The 17,313-nt window shown below is 45.6% G+C and overlaps 1 protein-coding gene across 1 annotated transcript in view; it reads left to right on the top strand.

The window, feature by feature from the left end:
* The window catches only part of plx (PTB_TBC1D1_like and TBC domain-containing protein plx), a 172,384-nt gene that overhangs the window by 13,671 nt on the left and 141,400 nt on the right, over nucleotides 1-17,313 (top strand). The window contains exons 3-6 of the mRNA XM_069306560.1: nucleotides 1,993-2,274; nucleotides 15,076-15,204; nucleotides 16,698-16,817; nucleotides 16,975-17,109. Coding sequence (XP_069162661.1) covers nucleotides 1,993-2,274; nucleotides 15,076-15,204; nucleotides 16,698-16,817; nucleotides 16,975-17,109 — 666 coding nt within the window. The remainder of the gene's footprint in view (nucleotides 1-1,992; nucleotides 2,275-15,075; nucleotides 15,205-16,697; nucleotides 16,818-16,974; nucleotides 17,110-17,313) is intronic.

The following is a 17,313-nucleotide window of genomic DNA, read 5'->3' as shown; positions in this document are numbered from 1 at the left end:
CGCCCTCAGAGCAGACCCCAGCGATGCCACATCCTCACTGAGATGCCCAAAGATCCCCCTCTTGTAGACCCAGACACTCAAAAACATTGTATAAGGTAATAAGAATAAGCATGAGGTAAAAACAGGTATGATGTAATTAGGGGCCCCAGACAGCACAAGCAGCAGCACATGCAACTGCCACTTGCCCACATTCTTGGGAAGCACTGGGGGCAAACAGGCAGCTCATGAATGGAGCAGATAAAGCTGTTCTCAGGAACACCTGAAAGACAGAGCTCGCCTCCCATCACTCATGCATGCTGGTCTGACAGAACCCCAGCCAAGCACCAAGGAAATGACATGGTTGTCAGCTAGCCTGGATGAGCCCAAGACATACTACAACCAAAAAGCACACACACGCACCCATATCAAAACAGGTTGGGTCCTTCATGTAAAAAAAGCGAGAAGCCGGGCAAACCACACCCGTATGGGAAGAAAAGGGAGGTGCAGACTTAGACCAAGTGTGGGTCACCACCACCTCCAGTTCTTGCTTCCCTAAACACCGTGGGGGACTGGACCCAGGATAGCAGCCTCATTAACCGTTAAGATGTAAATCTTGTCCTAACCACACACGCAGACCTTGATAAAGCACTCAGGAGAGAGTGAAAGACTTGGTGTAAATTCCTTACATAAATTTCACATGTTCACAAGTGTGGGTTTTTTCCTATGTTATTATGTCTGTGAGAAGACATTACCATTACTAATAATAACATTGGGGGCTCCCTCCAGAAAAAATGGTAAAATCATTAAAAATACAACGAAAATATAATGTTTTCAGTGTGTGCATTTATAACTTCATGCAAAATGTGGGGCTGGGGTTGAATTCTCATCACTGGTTCTGAGATTATTACACCCACCAGGACTGCTTAGGGGTTCATAATAATGCATACAAATGTAAATAGTTATATAGAATGTATGTATACAGTGTAATAACAGCAAAAACAGTGTGATATTGTTCTAAGAATATAATATGGTGCACATATTGCTGAGGCGAATATATTTGAGCATACCAATGTTCTACACAGTTTATTATATAAATTCATCAAATGACACATTATTTAATAATATTACTGCAAAAAAAATTGAAAATCAAGCCATGACATTGAAATGCATGTGTACAAATGTTTTCGCGACAACTCCCGCCCCATGCTTGACCCGGAGCAACCTCCATGGGGAGATCGCTCCATGAATATTCATGAATCATGACGTCATCGTGAGAGCTACTCTCTCCTCCACTGCCAAAATGTGTCACTTAATTTTTGTTTCATTTCCTATTAACAGGGAAGGCATTTTAATAATATTAGAAGGATGGGAATGCTTTAGAGGTATTGTGTTGCAAAGGTATGTATGTTATTGGGAAGACTTGTGTTCATAAATGGTTTGTTGAAGCGTGACATAACTGCCTCGAAGGCGATAAAAAGGAAGAGTTTCCTACCATAAATCATTCATGAATCTGGTCTAGGTGGCTCCCATACTCACTCCGTCTCTCTACCAGGTGTGCCAATTTATAGTGTATCAGCTCTGGACTGACCTGGGGCTGGATGGTAGTCAGTTACAATGGAATGCTACCTGTTGATGGCCATTTGCACTAAGGAGTTCAAGCTAGTTTCTAGCGAACCATTTGTTTTGATTTAATTGTTTGCAGAGTTGCTTAGCAGTTTTGGTGCATTGTTTTCTATGAACCATGCAGTTACATGAATGGCTTTGCTTACATTCTGCATGTTTTCTGAAGAAAAATGAGTGATTGTAAAAATTCCATGTTCCCTGTGTTTTGAGAGGGGGAAACCAGGTTCTAGCTCTTGTCCCCAGTAAACCATTCAGGACTTCTAAAGCTGATGTGACTCCTCTGTGTGGAAATATCACAGAGCGCTTGCTTCAGGGTGCCACTAAAACCCTACCAGAAAGAGGCATTTCATGGCATTTAATGTTGGTTTTTACTCCAAGTTTATTTTTCAGGTGACGGTTGAAATCAACAGAGGAAATGTTACAATTCGTGAAGTTTCGACAGGCATTGTGATATTAAGCCACATGGTTAAACAAATACACAAATGTGTTATGGAACAGGCTGACCATACTTGCTTCTTGTACACACTTAAGCCTGTGGATAAGGAACACGGGTCAGTGTTTGGTGCAGCTGGATATGTGGCCGCAGCAGATCCATCACAGCTTATTCCTGCCAATGTTCCTGCAGACCAGAATTATCAGTGCCATCTTCTGCAGGCTGCTAATGAACAACAAGTAAGGAATTGTGGATTGTTTTAAATATCTGTAGCAGCTGATATTTCTATTAAGTTATACTATTTGGGGTTACCCAGGGGGGGGGGGGGACACAGCTTTATTTTGTTATAGTTATTTATTGATGTTCATTATTATGCCAACCATTTTGTTTTCTTTGTTTAGTTTTTAGATAATAACGAGAGAACCTGAATTTGTTTGAAGGACTCGTCCATTTGATGGATGTGTACGATTTATTTCAGTATGTAAAACCTTCTTATACCTCAGTGCTCTGCTTGTTTTTTCTGGGCTTGTGCCTCCCCATCTCGTGAAAGTGGGAATTGAAATGATTGATACACCAAGTGTTGTTCCGACCCTGACTGCTATACTATACGGGAGTTTATTTTCTTTAACGTACATTGATGAGTTCATGTTTATCTGAAGTTGCATCAATGGTTGACCATTGTCAGGGAGAGGAAGTCTGCTAGGCTTATTGAGGTTTTCCTAGGCCAATGACTGACCTTTCCCAGGCTGCAACCCACAACAGTTGTTTAATTCCCAGGTACCTATTTACTGCTAGGAAAATGAAAGCATTAGCTTGAAGGAAAAATGCCCAAATGTCTTGTCTTATAATAATTTTTCCCTTGTTAATTTCTTTTGATCCACGAGTTGCTATAGCCACTCTCTGCTTGACAGAAATTGCTCTGATTTTGTCATGAACATCTACAGCCATTGCCATGTTGAGTTTGGCTGCTTTTGGTACCGCTGGGATGATTTTCTGCCAGAATTGTCATTGTACATCTGGCTGTTTTCATTGAATTTGGATGACCAATCATAAGAATTGTGAATTCCACACAGGAAAGCATGGCAGCCAAAAATGGTTGCCAGTAGGTGGTACATGAGCAGGCAGGAGTCAGTGAGAATATTAAAATAACATAAATGCTATTCTTACATTTTCTATAATTTTCTTCCATTGAGTTTGTTTCAAAGTGCCTTGAGTAGAAGTGAAAACAAAAAAACTGAGCTTTGAGCAGAATGAAATGCCCTTTGGAGTCACACTTTGGTACCTGTCCAATGCTTCATCACTGGATCCTCTCAGGACACTGCGAGTTTGCTAATTTCTGAGCAACATTTTAGGCCCAACAGAATAAGTACTTTTCCAAAGTGTGTTAAGCTACAATGTAAAGGTCATACAACTCATTGGAGAGCATAGTTCAATCCACTGTCATGAATAGACCACCCACGCTAACACATGGAATGTTTGAAGCCACTCGACACCCTGTCCAAACTATACTTGGCAACTGAAAAATTGCCAAGAATCATTTTGAACTACTTAGGTTACCCAATAACTAACTACAGTAACTGTCACCAGGTGGCAGCTCTGGTGGCTAAACAGGGTTGTGTAGATGACTATCCCCATTTTACACCCATCCAATCAAGCACACTTGAGTTAGGCACAAATTCAATTGTGGGAACGAGGCCTTATTGAGGTGCTACTCAGAAACATGTTTCATTGAAAATGGTGCTCTATTTTTGAGCAGTATGTTGTAGACAGCATTCCAATGCCATTTTCCCATGGCTCCAAATTAAGGTAGAAGTGAAGGACATATGGGAAAATTACTCGAGAAAACTGCAGAATGCAGACTTTCCCAAGGTGAAGACAATTGAAGATACCCAGCCAACAAAAGATGATCCAGGCCGACATACTGGTGGGGAGGATGGGAAAGGGCCTATATGGATAAGTTCTGAAGAACACAAAGAATTATCCAGAATGTTTGAGTGTGAAATTCATGACATCCTAAAGGATGTCTTGGCAGTAATTGACAAGTGGCAACCAGTCATGAGACAGACCAAGTGGTGCATGGTCTAACAGATTACCTCCCATTGGTTTCCCAGGGTCACATGATCTCCAGAAGGGTTGTTGCTTCCCCCTCGTGACTTCACAGCTGTGCCGAGCACCATTTTCTGAGGGGAGCCCCGTCGGCTCCCTGAAGCTGTCAAACTGAAAAGTTGCCATATTAGTTAGGTGCCATCAGTCCTTGGAGTTCGAGTGCCTACCATGGGGCCACAAGTCAGAACCTTGCCCCTCAGAGAGGTACAGGGAGCAAAAATGGCCACATGAGCTCTACATTTAGAGTTTGTTATTTTTGCCATTGACCGTGGAAGGCACTTAGAAAGGTGGGTGAACCATTACAAACCTCTAACTGGTTAAAATTGCAACCTATGTCTGAACAGAGGCCCAGAACTTCCCTGAATTGAAAACAGTGAAACAAACAACACATCATTCAACTAGCCTGCCTGCTTATTAGCGCCTCACACTCCTCCAAAAGGGGGAGGGGGAGGGGGGGACCCTGCTCAGGTGAGCAGGCTGCATTACCCTCAGTTTGTCCACTGATGTGCCAGGTGTCGGAATTCCTTTCTGGCCTCAAGCTTTTGTCTGTCTTTGCTGGCTGTGTGTGGTGGCCTGGTGTTCCTACAAGTCTACCAGCTGCATGCCCCTAGGGTTCCCTTCATTAGGTGTCCAGTAGGTACTTCCCTTGCGATTCAGGGTTACCTTTCCTGGGTCGTTCGGGTTTCACTCCCGTTTGAGGCCTTCATCACTTAGTGTTGTTCTTGCCCTTGGGGTTTGCCGGGGGTCTTGGGCTTCCCCGTCTTGTCCCGGATAGGGAGTGGGTTTGTGGTGGATGGGACGTACTGCTTTCTGGATGGGGCGTACTGCACAGCATTCATTCGGCAGCAGCCGAGGTTTCTCTCTGGGGACCATTTAACCCTTAACCCTTTAACTGCGCAACGCGCCTGCAGGCCCAGGCTTAGGGTGCGCAACGCGCCCCCGGGTGTTTTTATTTTTCACATTCCATTCAAAACTCCCGCGGCTACATGGGGTTCACATCAGCTTCCTCAGGGGTCTTGTAACAAGACGCCATCTTAAAAAAAATCATGGTCCACATTGCCGGGTGTCAGAGCCTCAGTAGTGAGTGAGCAACCAAGGCTGGCGCTCGCAGCATGAGCGCACAGCACTGCTGTTCAGCGTGTGACCACAGCATTGCCTAATATTGTCAAGATATATATATAATCTGTTTTATTTAGCCATGATAGTATTATAGAAGAGCCCGAGTGTGATAATGACTGGGGACAATGTTCAAATATCAGTGATTCAATGCTGTTCACGATGTTCACAGCGTTAGCCACAGCACAATAGCATTATTTCGTCCATCTAGGAATCTTCAAACGACTTTTTAGGTTCCTTTTTAAAATAAACTTGTGGTCAATTATTCATTTACAGGTATTAGTGACCAGGATTGTGGTTATAATGAGCGTTGTTTGTAGGAAGAAGAAATTTTGGTGAGGGAGGAAGGAAGAGAATTGAGGAAGCCTCACTGTGTGGCAGTAACTCTTGTTTTGCTAACCATACTAGCTTTGTGGTTCGCTATGGGGAACACACATGTACATGGGTATATACAGTGTGTGTGGAATAGTGTAATAACAGCACCAGGAGTATATTGTGAGGAGCTATTTTGTTGAGGGAGGTGTCATCGTAATCGTGGCGTCGTCTGCTGTCTGCTGTGTGATTTGTCATGCAGTGTATGGTGGCCACTATACTGTTTGGACACAATACCAGCTTACTTGCATAGTTCTGGTAAATAAAACATGTAGATAGGTATATATAACATGTGTAAATTGTGTAATAAATACAATAACAGTATGGTGGGAGGAGCAAGCAATGTTGGCGAGTAAGATGTTGGAGTGAGGGAGGGCTGGCTGGGTGTGGCTGCTCACACTCGCGGTGTTCTGAGTGTGTTGATGGTGAATGTATATACTGTGTGACAGTGTAGCGTGTGTACATATGTTGTAAATATACATAAATGAACATGAAACATTGGTGTGAATAACTGTATGATGTGGAGGAGCAATGTTGGCGAGTTGGAGGAGTGAGGGAGGGCTGGGTGTGGCTGCTCACACTCGCGGTGTTCTGAATGTGTTGATGGTGAATGTATATAATATGTGACAGTGTATTGTCTGTACATAAATTGTATATATACATAAATTAGCATGATACATGGTAAATATGTACAACATATGTGTACACAAGTGTCATGCACGTAACACAGTGTCTTCGGACAGTACGGATGTTTTACTGCCATAATATAGTGTACGTGTTCATTATACATAGGATTAGCATGTAAAAACAAATAAAATGTATTTGGAACTGTGCGCAAAAAATGTGCAAAAATATATTCGCGGCAACTCGCGCGCCCTACCCTGGGCGCCCCACCGGCCCCGGGTGCATACTGCTCTGGCGCACGGGGAATTATGACTTCATGGCCCACCTTTCGGACCCCATAGCAGCCAAAGTAAGTACAATTTCGAACTTGTGTTGCTATACCCATATACAGGGAGGGGTTTTTGACACTTTCCGAGGAAAAAATAATTTTTTCCCAAGGTTTCATTTCCTGCGCACTGGGGGATGTCATATTTATAGGCCGTGCAGTTAAAGGGTCAAATGGCGCATGGCTATATACCATTTGACACCCACAGGCGCATACCAAAAAAAAAAAAAAAAAAAAAAAAAATTATTTTTTCTTCCTAACCTGTTACTTTGTGTTCACTGATCATGGGAAAATAATAAAAAAAATCGTAAGTGGCATATATTGCCCGCTACAGGGCGGGGAAGTCTGGCAAAAAACAGGAGCTGACTCAGTGTGCGTCCCAGGCGGTCTGTTGATCGCCAGCTGTCAGGCCGGAGTTGCCACAAAGAGATAATTACCTAATTATTTCAATGTCTCTGATTGATTTTTCATAGTTTTTCTAGGGGGAGCCCCTACAGCTCCCCGGAGCTATCCATGGCTGATATGGATACCCTAACTATTTTGCATCAGTCGATGTGGGTGGAGTTCTAGGCCTACCGGGGACCACGAGCCAGATTCTGGCCCCCTCAGAGAGGCACGGGGAGCAATGGCCCATAGAAATGCACATGTGATTTGGAGCATTCTATATCTGCCATCGACCGGGACAGGCACGCAGAAAGGTAAGCGCCACAAAACAAACCCCTATTCTGGTTAAACAACAAAAATCGACAAACGAGTGGACAGAACTCCCCCAGGAAAACGAATTAACAAGCATGACGTCACGCGAGCCGCACCGCATGTCTGCGCAGCTCCCCCCTCCCCGGGAGGGGGAATGGGGAGCCCCAGACCCCCGCGCTGCTGATCCCCGCCTCAGTTCCTCGGCTGATGGGATCATGCACGGTCGTGTGGCTCCAGCTCCAGTCTTGTCTCAGTGCTGTGACTTGTTTGCAGTAATTACCTAAGTGTAATTACCTAAGTGTAGTTACAGGATGAGAGCTACGCTCGTGGTGTCCCGTCTTCCCAGCACTCTTTGTCATATAACGCTTTGAAACTACTGACGGTCTTGGCCTCCACCACCTTCTCACTTAACTTGTTCCAACCGTCTACCACTCTATTTGCGAAGGTGAATTTTCTTATATTTCTTCGGCATCTGTGTTTAGCTAGTTTAAATCTATGACCTCTTGTTCTTGAAATTCCAGGTCTCAGGAAGTCTTCCCTGTCGATTTTATCAATTCCTGTTACTATTTTGTATGTAGTGATCATATCACCTCTTTTTCTTCTGTCTTCTAGTTTTGGCATATTTAATGCTTCTAACCTCTCCTCGTAGCTCTTGCCCTTCAGTTCTGGGAGCCACTTAGTAGCATGTCTTTGCACCTTTTCCAGTTTGTTGATGTGCTTCTTAAGATATGGGCACCACACAACAGCTGCATATTCTAGCTTTGGCCTAACAAAAGTCATGAACAATTTCTTTAGTATATCGCCATCCATGTATTTAAATGCAATTCTGAAGTTAGAAAGCATAGCATAGGCTCCTTGCACAATATTCTTTATGTGGTCCTCAGGTGATAGTTTTCTATCTAGAACCACTCCTAGATCTCTTTCTTTATCAGAATTCTTTAAAGATTTCTCACATAATATATAGGTTGTGTGGGGTCTATGCTCTCCTATTCCACATTCCATAACATGACATTTATTAACATTAAATTCCATTTGCCAAGTGGTGCTCCATATACTTATTTTGTCCAGGTCTTCTTGAAGGGCATGACAGTCATCTAAATTCCTTATCCTTCCTATTATCTTAGCATCATCAGCAAACATGTTCATATAATTCTGTATACCAACTGGTAGATCATTTATGTACATAATAAACATCACTGGTGCAAGAACTGAACCCTGTGGTACTCCACTTGTGACATTTCTCCATTCCGATACATTGCCTCTGATTACTGCCCTCATTTTTCTATCAGTCAGAAAATTTTTCATCCATGATAGAAGCTTACCTGTCACCCCTCCAATATTTTCCAGTTTCCAGAACAACCTCTTATGTGGAACTCTGTCGAAAGCCTTTTTTAGGTCCAGATAGATGCAGTCAACCCAACCATCTCTTTCCTGTAATATCTCTGTGGCTCGATCATAGAAACTGAGTAAATTCGATACACAGGATCTTCCAGATCGAAAACCATACTGTCTGTCTGATATTATATCATTTCTCTCTAGGTGTTCTACCCATTTAGTTTTGATTAGTTTTTCCAATACTTTCACTATTACACTTGTCAATGATACAGGTCTATAATTGAGGGGGTCTTCCCTGCTGCCACTTTTGTAGATTGGAACTATGTTAGCCTGTTTCCACCCGTCTGCTACGATTCCTGTACACAGGGATGCCTGAAAGATCAGGTGAAGTGGAATGCTGAGCTCAGATGCACATTCTCTCAGAACCCATGGTGAAACGCCATCTGGGCCAGCTGCTTTGTTCTTACCGAGCTCCTTGAGCATTTTTTCCACTTCGTCTCTAGACACCTCTATGTGTTCTATGTTGTTCTCTGGAATTCTTATTGTATCTGGTTCCCTAAAGATTTCATTTTGTACAAACACACTTTGGAACTTTTCGTTTAGTGTTTCACACATTTCCTTTTCATCTTCCGTGAATCTATTTCCCATTTTCAACCTCTGAATATTATCCTTTACCTGCAATTTGTTGTTTATGAATTTATAGAATAGACCTGGTTCTGTTTTACATTTGTCCGCAATCCCTTTTTCAAAATTTCTTTCTGCCTCTCTCCTCACTGCCGTGTAGTTGTTTCTCGCATCTTTGTATCGCTGGTATGTTTGGGGGTTCGGCCTCTTCCTGTATTGATTCCATTTTTGTGTCTTTCGGTCTCTAGCCCTCTCGCAATTTCTATTGAACCAATCCTGTTTCCTAGTTCTGCATCTCTGTTTTGGTATAAATTTTTTTGTGCCTTTATCATATATTTCACTTCATCATATCATTTTCACTTTATCATATATTTCAGTGCTGCTCTTACGGTGGTCGTGTGAGCTGGGAATAGTATTCTCAGGTACTCGGGCTGCATGTGCTTAGGGTCACCTTCCCTGAGTGCCCTGTAAGTACCGCCCTTGGGGCTTGGGGTTGCCTTCCACAAGTCACCTTGGGTCTACCTCTGTTGGCTTTTCGCTGCTTGGCATTTGGCCGCCCCGAGGGTTTGGGGGTTTCACTCCCTTGTTTACCTTGGGGTAAATGGTAGTTATCGCACTGGTGGGGCGCAGGGTACTGCGTAGCTAGTTTTCACCTATGACAGCGGCCGGCTCTGTTCCCTCTGGGTACGTTGTCCACTTGTGTGGTTTTTTCTTTTATTTTTGTTTTTGCCTGGTAGGGGGGTCTTCCTTGTGTTTCCCCCCCCTTATATTAGGTTCGTTTGTGTGGTGACACCCCCTGCTTTGCCCTCGCGAGTGGACACGTCCCGTGGGTTCAGCTTTAGCAGTTTGCTTGGTAGTTTGGGGCGCCGGTTAGCAGTACCCTGCCTGGGATAACCCTTAGCAGACCCAGTCTAGGGGCCCTGGGAAACCCCCCGGGGGCTCTCGGGTCCGATAGTGGAGACCCTTGCGTCCCCTCTCGCTTTGTGTGAGTTGAGGGTTGCTCTGTCCCTTGATCTCAGGGTGACTCTCCTTGTTTTTGCCTCCGTCATGCTGCCTGTTGGGTCGGTGACACATTCGACCCTTGAGTCCTGCGAGCTTTGTTGCTTGTTCGTGACTCCATTCACCCAGTTTGCTGATATATTCCCGTGGGTGCAGGCAGCTTGCGCGTTGCAGGGTAGGATGTTGCAACGCGCTCTGGTTTGTCGCTTCCCCGGACGCCCCGATGCTGCCCCGCTTGTGTAGGGACCCAGACTTGGGTGGTTTTGGTCGCTTCGGCCTTGGTTCCTTCCACGCCCCCCTTGTTTTTCCCCCTCCTGCTTCCGGCCCCTACGCATCTGCAGGCTTCGGGGTCGGGGCGGGGTTAGAGGTTCTGAGACTTGGGCAGTTTTGGGGTTGCCCCGTCCGGGGTAGCTGCGGAGGCATTCGAGTCTGTTCCTCCGGCCGATGCTCCGGGGTTTTGACCAGTGGGCCCCCCTTCTCTTTCAGCTCTCTCGGCTGTCCCGGTGTTTTCTTGTGAGGCTGGGGCTTTGGAGGTCGACTCGGCCCCGGGGCCTGGTGCAGAGGCTCCTGGGGTTGGGGAGGAGCAGCCTTGGGGGCCTTGGGCTCCATTGCGCCCCACCTGGATTTCCGTCCTTCTGAGCGGGGCTTACTGTTACGAGGAGTGGGGTTTTCTTTCCCCCCTCTGCATACGATTTGGGCTTGGGTTCTGCTCCTCCCCGGGTTCGGTTCCGTGTCCCTGTGGTTTCTTCGGTTCCGTGTCCCTGTGGTTTCTTCGGTTCCGTCTTCAGGAGGTTTTCGGCTAACCGCATCTCTTCACCTGCGGTGCGGTTGGCCTTTGCGGCTTCCTCCTGCGTGTCCCGGAGTTTGCCTCCATACTGGTTCCTTCTGCTCTGGACAGTTTGGGCCCCTTGTAGCAGTTTGGGCTCCTTGTCGCCGTTTGGGCTCCTTTGTGGCCGTTTGGGCTCCTTTGTGGCCGTTTGGGCTCCTTTGTGATCGTTTGGGCTCCTTGTAGCCGGTTGGGCTACTTCTCGCTTTATTGGGCTACTTCTCGCTTTATTGGGCTACTTCTCGCCTTGTTGGGCTACTTCTCGCCTTGTTGGGCTACTTCTCGCCTTGTTGGGCTACTTCTCGCCTTGTTGGGCTACTTCTCGCCTTGTTGGGCTACTTCTCGCCTTGTTGGGCTACTTCTCGCCTGGTTGGGCTACTTTCTTTCGCGTCCTGCGCATGCGCCGTGGGATTTTGTTTTGGTTCCGGGCGGTGTGCACACGTGTTCTGCTCCAATTCTCTCGGGGGGCTTCGCCTCTCGTTCTTTTCTTATTCCCATCCGTGCCCCGTTGCTTTGGGGGTGTTCTGGGGTGCCGCTGTGTGGAATTCATGAGGTTTTTCCCTGCGTTCTAGGGTGGGGAGCCTCCTTCGCTGCTCCCCTCCTCTCCAGCATGGGTGCACTGGCCGCCTCCGGCGGATACGGACTCGAACGCTTGCGTCATGGCCCTTCAGGGCCTATGTTCTGCAGGTGAGTTGGTGCGGTTTTGGCGTCTCCTCCATCCTGACGCTCTTTTTGTTTTTGGGAGCAGGAATGGGTGTACATACGTACTTGAGAACGTGGACTGTATCACCCGAGGTGCCTACTGCAGGGCTATTAGCCCATACTGGGCAGCTCTTGTTCTCTCCACCTGATTCCTTCCTCGGTTCACGGGTGTCTGCAGGTGGCCTCTTGTCCCTTCAGAGGCGGTTCCTGCCTGTACTCCTCCTGCCCCTCTCCTATGCTTGTCTAACCTTGCTTGAGTTCGGGGCCCCGCCTCCACCTTGTTCCGCAGTGCAACGGTGGGGGTGCCTGTTTGGTAGTAAGTTTTCCTGTGTCGAGGTTTTGTGTTCGCCTCCTTGTGTTTGCAGGTTGGGTTCTGGCTTTTTGTTTCCACCTCTCCCCTGTCGTTTGCCTGTCGGGCGGATTCTGTGCTTCTTGGGCACTCTCATCTCTGCTCTTGGGGCTGTGTATGGGGTCGGCTCATGTTGGGCTGCCTAATGTGTTCCTTTGATTGCCTGTTACACTGCACACGTTTCTTCTACCGTCCCTGTGGCTCAGTTGGGTGCTCGGTTTCCGCCTATGTCCCCTTGTGTGCCACTCGTGTACGATTTATCTATCTTCTGTCGCTTCCTCGGGGAGTGTGGTGACGTTTTGCTGTGGTTTTGGTACTGCAGCTGCGTGTTGGGGTTGGTTGTGGCGTTATGTTCGGCCCTTCTGTGCTCCCTCTGGGGCTCTCCTTCCTTGCCGGTCTTGCCGTGCAGGGCCTGGTTTTTCCATGTTCCTTGGTTTCACTGTCTTGTCCTCGCCTTATTGTGCTGGCTGGGGATGAGCTTGGGGTCTTCATCTCGCCCCTCGCCTATCCTCCGGTTTCGGTTCAGGTTCCGGAGCCTAGTGGGCTCCCTTCCTTCGTGTTTTTCATGGCTGCCCCGGGGTTTTCTTGACGCTGGGGCTTTGAGGGGACAGCTCGGCCCCAGGACCTGCAGGGTGGGTTCCCGGGGCTGGGGTGGGGCTCACATGAGAGGCCTCAGGCCCCGTTGGTCCCCGCCGGGGTGTTTCTAACCCTCTGGGGGGGACTTGCAGTTTTGTGGTGTGGGGTTTTCCGTTCCCCCTCTCCGCACATGCTTTGTGGGCGTCGGCCCCTCCCTGGGCTTGGTTTCCTTGTCCGTTGTACCCGTTGTTTCCGTCCTGTCGGTGGGTGCTTTTCTACGATCTTCGCCCCTTTTTCCGGGACGGGCCTTCTTCCGTCATGTCCCCCTCTTCTTGGGGTTTCTGCATGACTTTTGGTCTCGGGTGCGACGGGGTTTTGGGGCCTACGTCCTTTGTGTTTGCTTCTTTTTGTTCTCGAAGGTTCGGGACTGTTTTGCTCCTTCCCGTTCTCTGGTGCGTCTGTCGTCCTAAGGTTGAGCTTCCCTCCAGTCCTTTCTAGGGCTTGTGGGTCCTCTTCCGAGCAGCTTCTGGGTGTTGGCCTTTTTGTTCTTTTGTGAATATCTCTTCTCTTCACACTGTCTCGGCGCTCCTTGTTTTCCTGGGAGCGATTTTGCTCCTCCTAATGAGTCTTTTCGCTCCTGCCCTTCTGCGGGATGTTGGTGCGGGGCGGCTCCTTATGCGAGTTCCTTCCCTGTCAGCTGCGCTTGTGGAGGTGGTCTTGCACACTTGTGGCATTTTCGTTTTGGTCCTACGTTTTCTTTTCCCTCCTGGGGCTGTCATAGGATTGGCTTGCGGAGGATGTAGAGGCGCTTGGGGCCATTCCGGGGTCTGGCACCTTGGTTTCTGCTGCTAGCTTTCGGTATCGATATTCCTTCTGCGCCGTTTCGCAGGTTGTATTGTGCGTTGTTTCACCTCCGGCCTGCTTATGCACTGTCTGTGTCGTCCTGGTCTTTGGACAGGGTGCTCTCCTGTTTTTCTTCTCCTTGGTGGTTGTGGCTCCTTGGGGTCAGGTTTGCTTTGCCTCAGTTTTCTTTTTGTGTTGGCATTCGCCTCTGGGGGCCGTGTGGCAGAGCTTCTTGCTCTTCTCAGGCGCAGTGGTTTTTGGCTCCTATTGTCGTGATCATAGGTTTTCTTCGTCTGCGGCCGTTCTCCCTTTTTTCTGGCGAATGCTATTCCTTGGGTTGTTGTCTCGACTTCGTGTTGTGGAGTGATTCTCCGACCGCCTCCCGGGTATGTCCCCTTGTTTTTTAGGTAGTCTTTGGTGAGGTAGCTCCGGGGAGCCATAGGGGCTCCCCACAGAAAACCAGCGTTGAATGTAATGAAACGCCATTTTCTGGGTGAGTCCCGGAGGCTCCCTGGCACCCTCCCGCCCTCCGGTCGGCGGGTTTTTCACGGTTTTGATATCCAGCCTCAGAACTGGGGCGGGGATCACCGGCGCGGGGGTCTGGGGCTCCCCCTTTCCCCTCCCGGGGAGAGGGGAGCTGCGCAGACATGCGGTGCGGCTCGCATGACGTCATGCTTGTTAGTTCGTTTTCCTGGGGGAGTTCTGTCCACTCGTTTGTCGATTTTTGTTTAACCAGAATAGGGGTTTGTTTTGTGGCGCTTACCTTTCTGGGTGCCTGTCCCGGTCGATGGCAGATATAGAATGCTATAAATCACACGTGCATTTCTATGGGCCATTGCTCCCCGTGCCTCTCTGAGGGGGCCAGGTTCTGGCTCGTGGTCCCCGGTAGGCCTAGAACTCCACCCACATCGACTGATGCAAAATAGTTAGGGTATCCATATCAGCCATGGATAGCTCCGGGGAGCCTCCGGGACTCGCCCAGAAAATGGCGTTTCATTACATTCAACGCTGGTTTTTTTTTTGCTTGGCTCTTATCGCTAACTGTTACACATTTTCTTAGGTGCCACTGCGACTTATTTACACTAAGAATATAAAAAATATCCAAGAAAACACAAGAATGTTTAGAGAAGTGTAGTGGTGTTGTGCACTGAACAACAGCTACTGGGAAACTGACTCACCTGAGATGTGTATTTACGTGTGATTTGCCGAACAAATGGTTGACTACCAAACATGAACACAGCGTTCGAGTGCCGAAGTGTTCGATTAGGGGCTGTTTTTGTACCAAAGTTCCATTGTTTGTCTAACATTGTTAATAAAATCTATTGATTTTTATGTTGCTTTGAAGTCCTGTCAAGAATGGCCAAAATATTTAAAACAATCACATTTCTTTGTTACCTTGTGATTAATAATTACATTTTAAAATGTTAGGAACTTGTGTACTAGTGTAGGATCATTTTACAAAATACACATTTGTATGTGAATTGGTGAGATATATATAATATTGTATGATAAACTTCTAATTCTTCTCCAAAAATCTTTTTATCCAGGTTCGAAGTTTTTTCACTTGCTTACGTCAGCAGCCAAAAGAAGTACAGCAGTGTTCAGAGAACTCTTCATTGTCATCTTTGAATTCTCTTCCTGATCTCTATGTTCATAATGAATCACAGTTTTTTGAGGTAAGTCAAGTTAAACAATTAATGTATTAGTTGGTATACAGTACTGTAGATGTTATGGATGCTTAGGGAATATGAAGCAAGAAAATGGCATATAGTCAGTGAAAATGACAGTATTGTACATGTAAAATTCCAGTTTGAAATTAGAATTGGAATGTAATTACCTAAGTGTAATTATCTAAGTGTAGTTACAGGATGAGAGCTACGCTCGTGGTGTCCCGTCTACCCAGCACTCTTTGTCGTATAACGCTTTGAAACTACTGACGGTTTTGGCCTCCACCACCTTCTCACTTAACTTGTTCCAACCGTCTACCACTCTGTTTGCTTTAGTGAATTTTCTTATATTTCTTTGGTATCTTTGTTTAGTTAGTTTAAATCTATGACCTCTTGTTCTTGAAGTTCCAGGTCTCAGGAAATCTTCCCTATTGATTTTATCAATTCCTGTTACTATTTTGTATGTAGTGATCATATCACCTCTTTCTTCTGTCTTCAAGTTTTGTCATATTTAATGCCTCTAACCTCTCCTCGTAGCTCTTGTCCTTCAGTTCTGAGAGCCACTTAGTAGCATGTCTTTGCACCTTTTCCAGTTTTTTTATGTGCTTCTTAATTCTTGTGCTACATTGTTCGTTTTGGTATCATTGTGTTCGCAATATAATTCCCTACAGGCGTATATGCATATAATGTCCAAAAGCCTGGCGTGACTCCCATCATCAAAGCCTAAAGTCGACAAAAGTTACCCATCAGCGCACAAAATCAGTAAAATGTGTATACTCGTTTCAGTTTTCTCACCTTAATTCTCGTGCTACGTCGTTCGTTTTGGTATCATTGTGTTTGCAATTAACTTCCCTGCAGGTGTATATGCATATAATGTATAAAAACCCGGCGTGACTCCCTGCAGGAAAGCCTGAACTTACCCGTAAACGAGCACCAATTGGCACACCACAACCTAATGTGTATACTCGTTCAGTTTGATAACATCAATTTTCGTGTTACGACTTTCATTTTGGTATCAAATTGTTAGCAATATAAAGGCGCGTATTTTAAAACTAGTCCCATAATAATAGAGCAATAACTGGAATTTTAACAAATATTTGAATTTTGGACACTCATCATCACAAAATTATTTATATTTTTCCAGTGTTCTGACATAAATTTTTGTGTTACATCTTTCATTTTGGTATCAAATTGTTCGCAATGTAAAGGCGCGCATTTTAACTGATGCCACGGTCTAATACATACATATTAGCTCGGTAAGCTCCGGGGAGCCTCTGGGACTCTCCCAGAATATGGTGTTTCATTACATTCAACGCTGGTTTTTACACCTAGTGAAATTTATTTTTCATTAGGTTTATAGTTTGTGTTAAGAGACTTGCATTGGAGGGTAGTCTGTCTGAGGAATTCCCCATTACAGTATTTGGTTTTATATTATACTTAAATATGCAGTATTTCTGTTATTCACATTTCTATTAGATGAGCCTGTCATTTTTTTTTTGCAGGTACTGTTTGTTGGAAGAGTTAAAGTGTCTCATGCTAAGGTGCCACAAAGTTTTATTGATGAAGCTTTATCAGCATTCAAATTGAGAGAGAAGTCACGTCAACGTCATGCATCAGGAGAGTTATGTGTCTTTAATAGTTTGGGTATTATTGTAATTGTTATTGTACATCTTAATAAAAAAAACTATAGTTTGAAGTTCATTGGTCTGTTTGGCATTTTAATAATGTTGTCTTAAATACCTAACTTGGTCTTATTGTATTTAATGTTTTCTATCGTAGGCTTCGTTGCCACAACCAAACAGTGCTGCAGTTACATACCAGCAAGAAGGAAGTGGGGTGTCAGTTCCAAACATCGTGTTCACAAGTTTGTCAATTGACTCCGATTCAGAATTTCGAAGTCGCAGTAATTCGAGGGTAGGTAAACTTTTAAACCAGTTCAATTTTTGTAGATGACTTGCATTGCTTTAGTGATTAATAATAAGTATACTGTGGTTTAAAGAAAGCTGCTTAATAATGTTCTGATGTTTAAAGTCAATGTGCAGCTATTCTAGTATTATGAAACTGAAGATTATTTATAATAGTTTTGTTAAAAAGTTCAAATTTATACTGAGTGGGTAA

Source organism: Procambarus clarkii, chromosome 58, assembly GCF_040958095.1.
Source record: "Procambarus clarkii isolate CNS0578487 chromosome 58, FALCON_Pclarkii_2.0, whole genome shotgun sequence".
Classification (NCBI taxonomy): Eukaryota; Metazoa; Arthropoda; class Malacostraca; order Decapoda; family Cambaridae; genus Procambarus; species Procambarus clarkii.
This window is presented reverse-complemented; position numbering and strand designations above follow the sequence as displayed.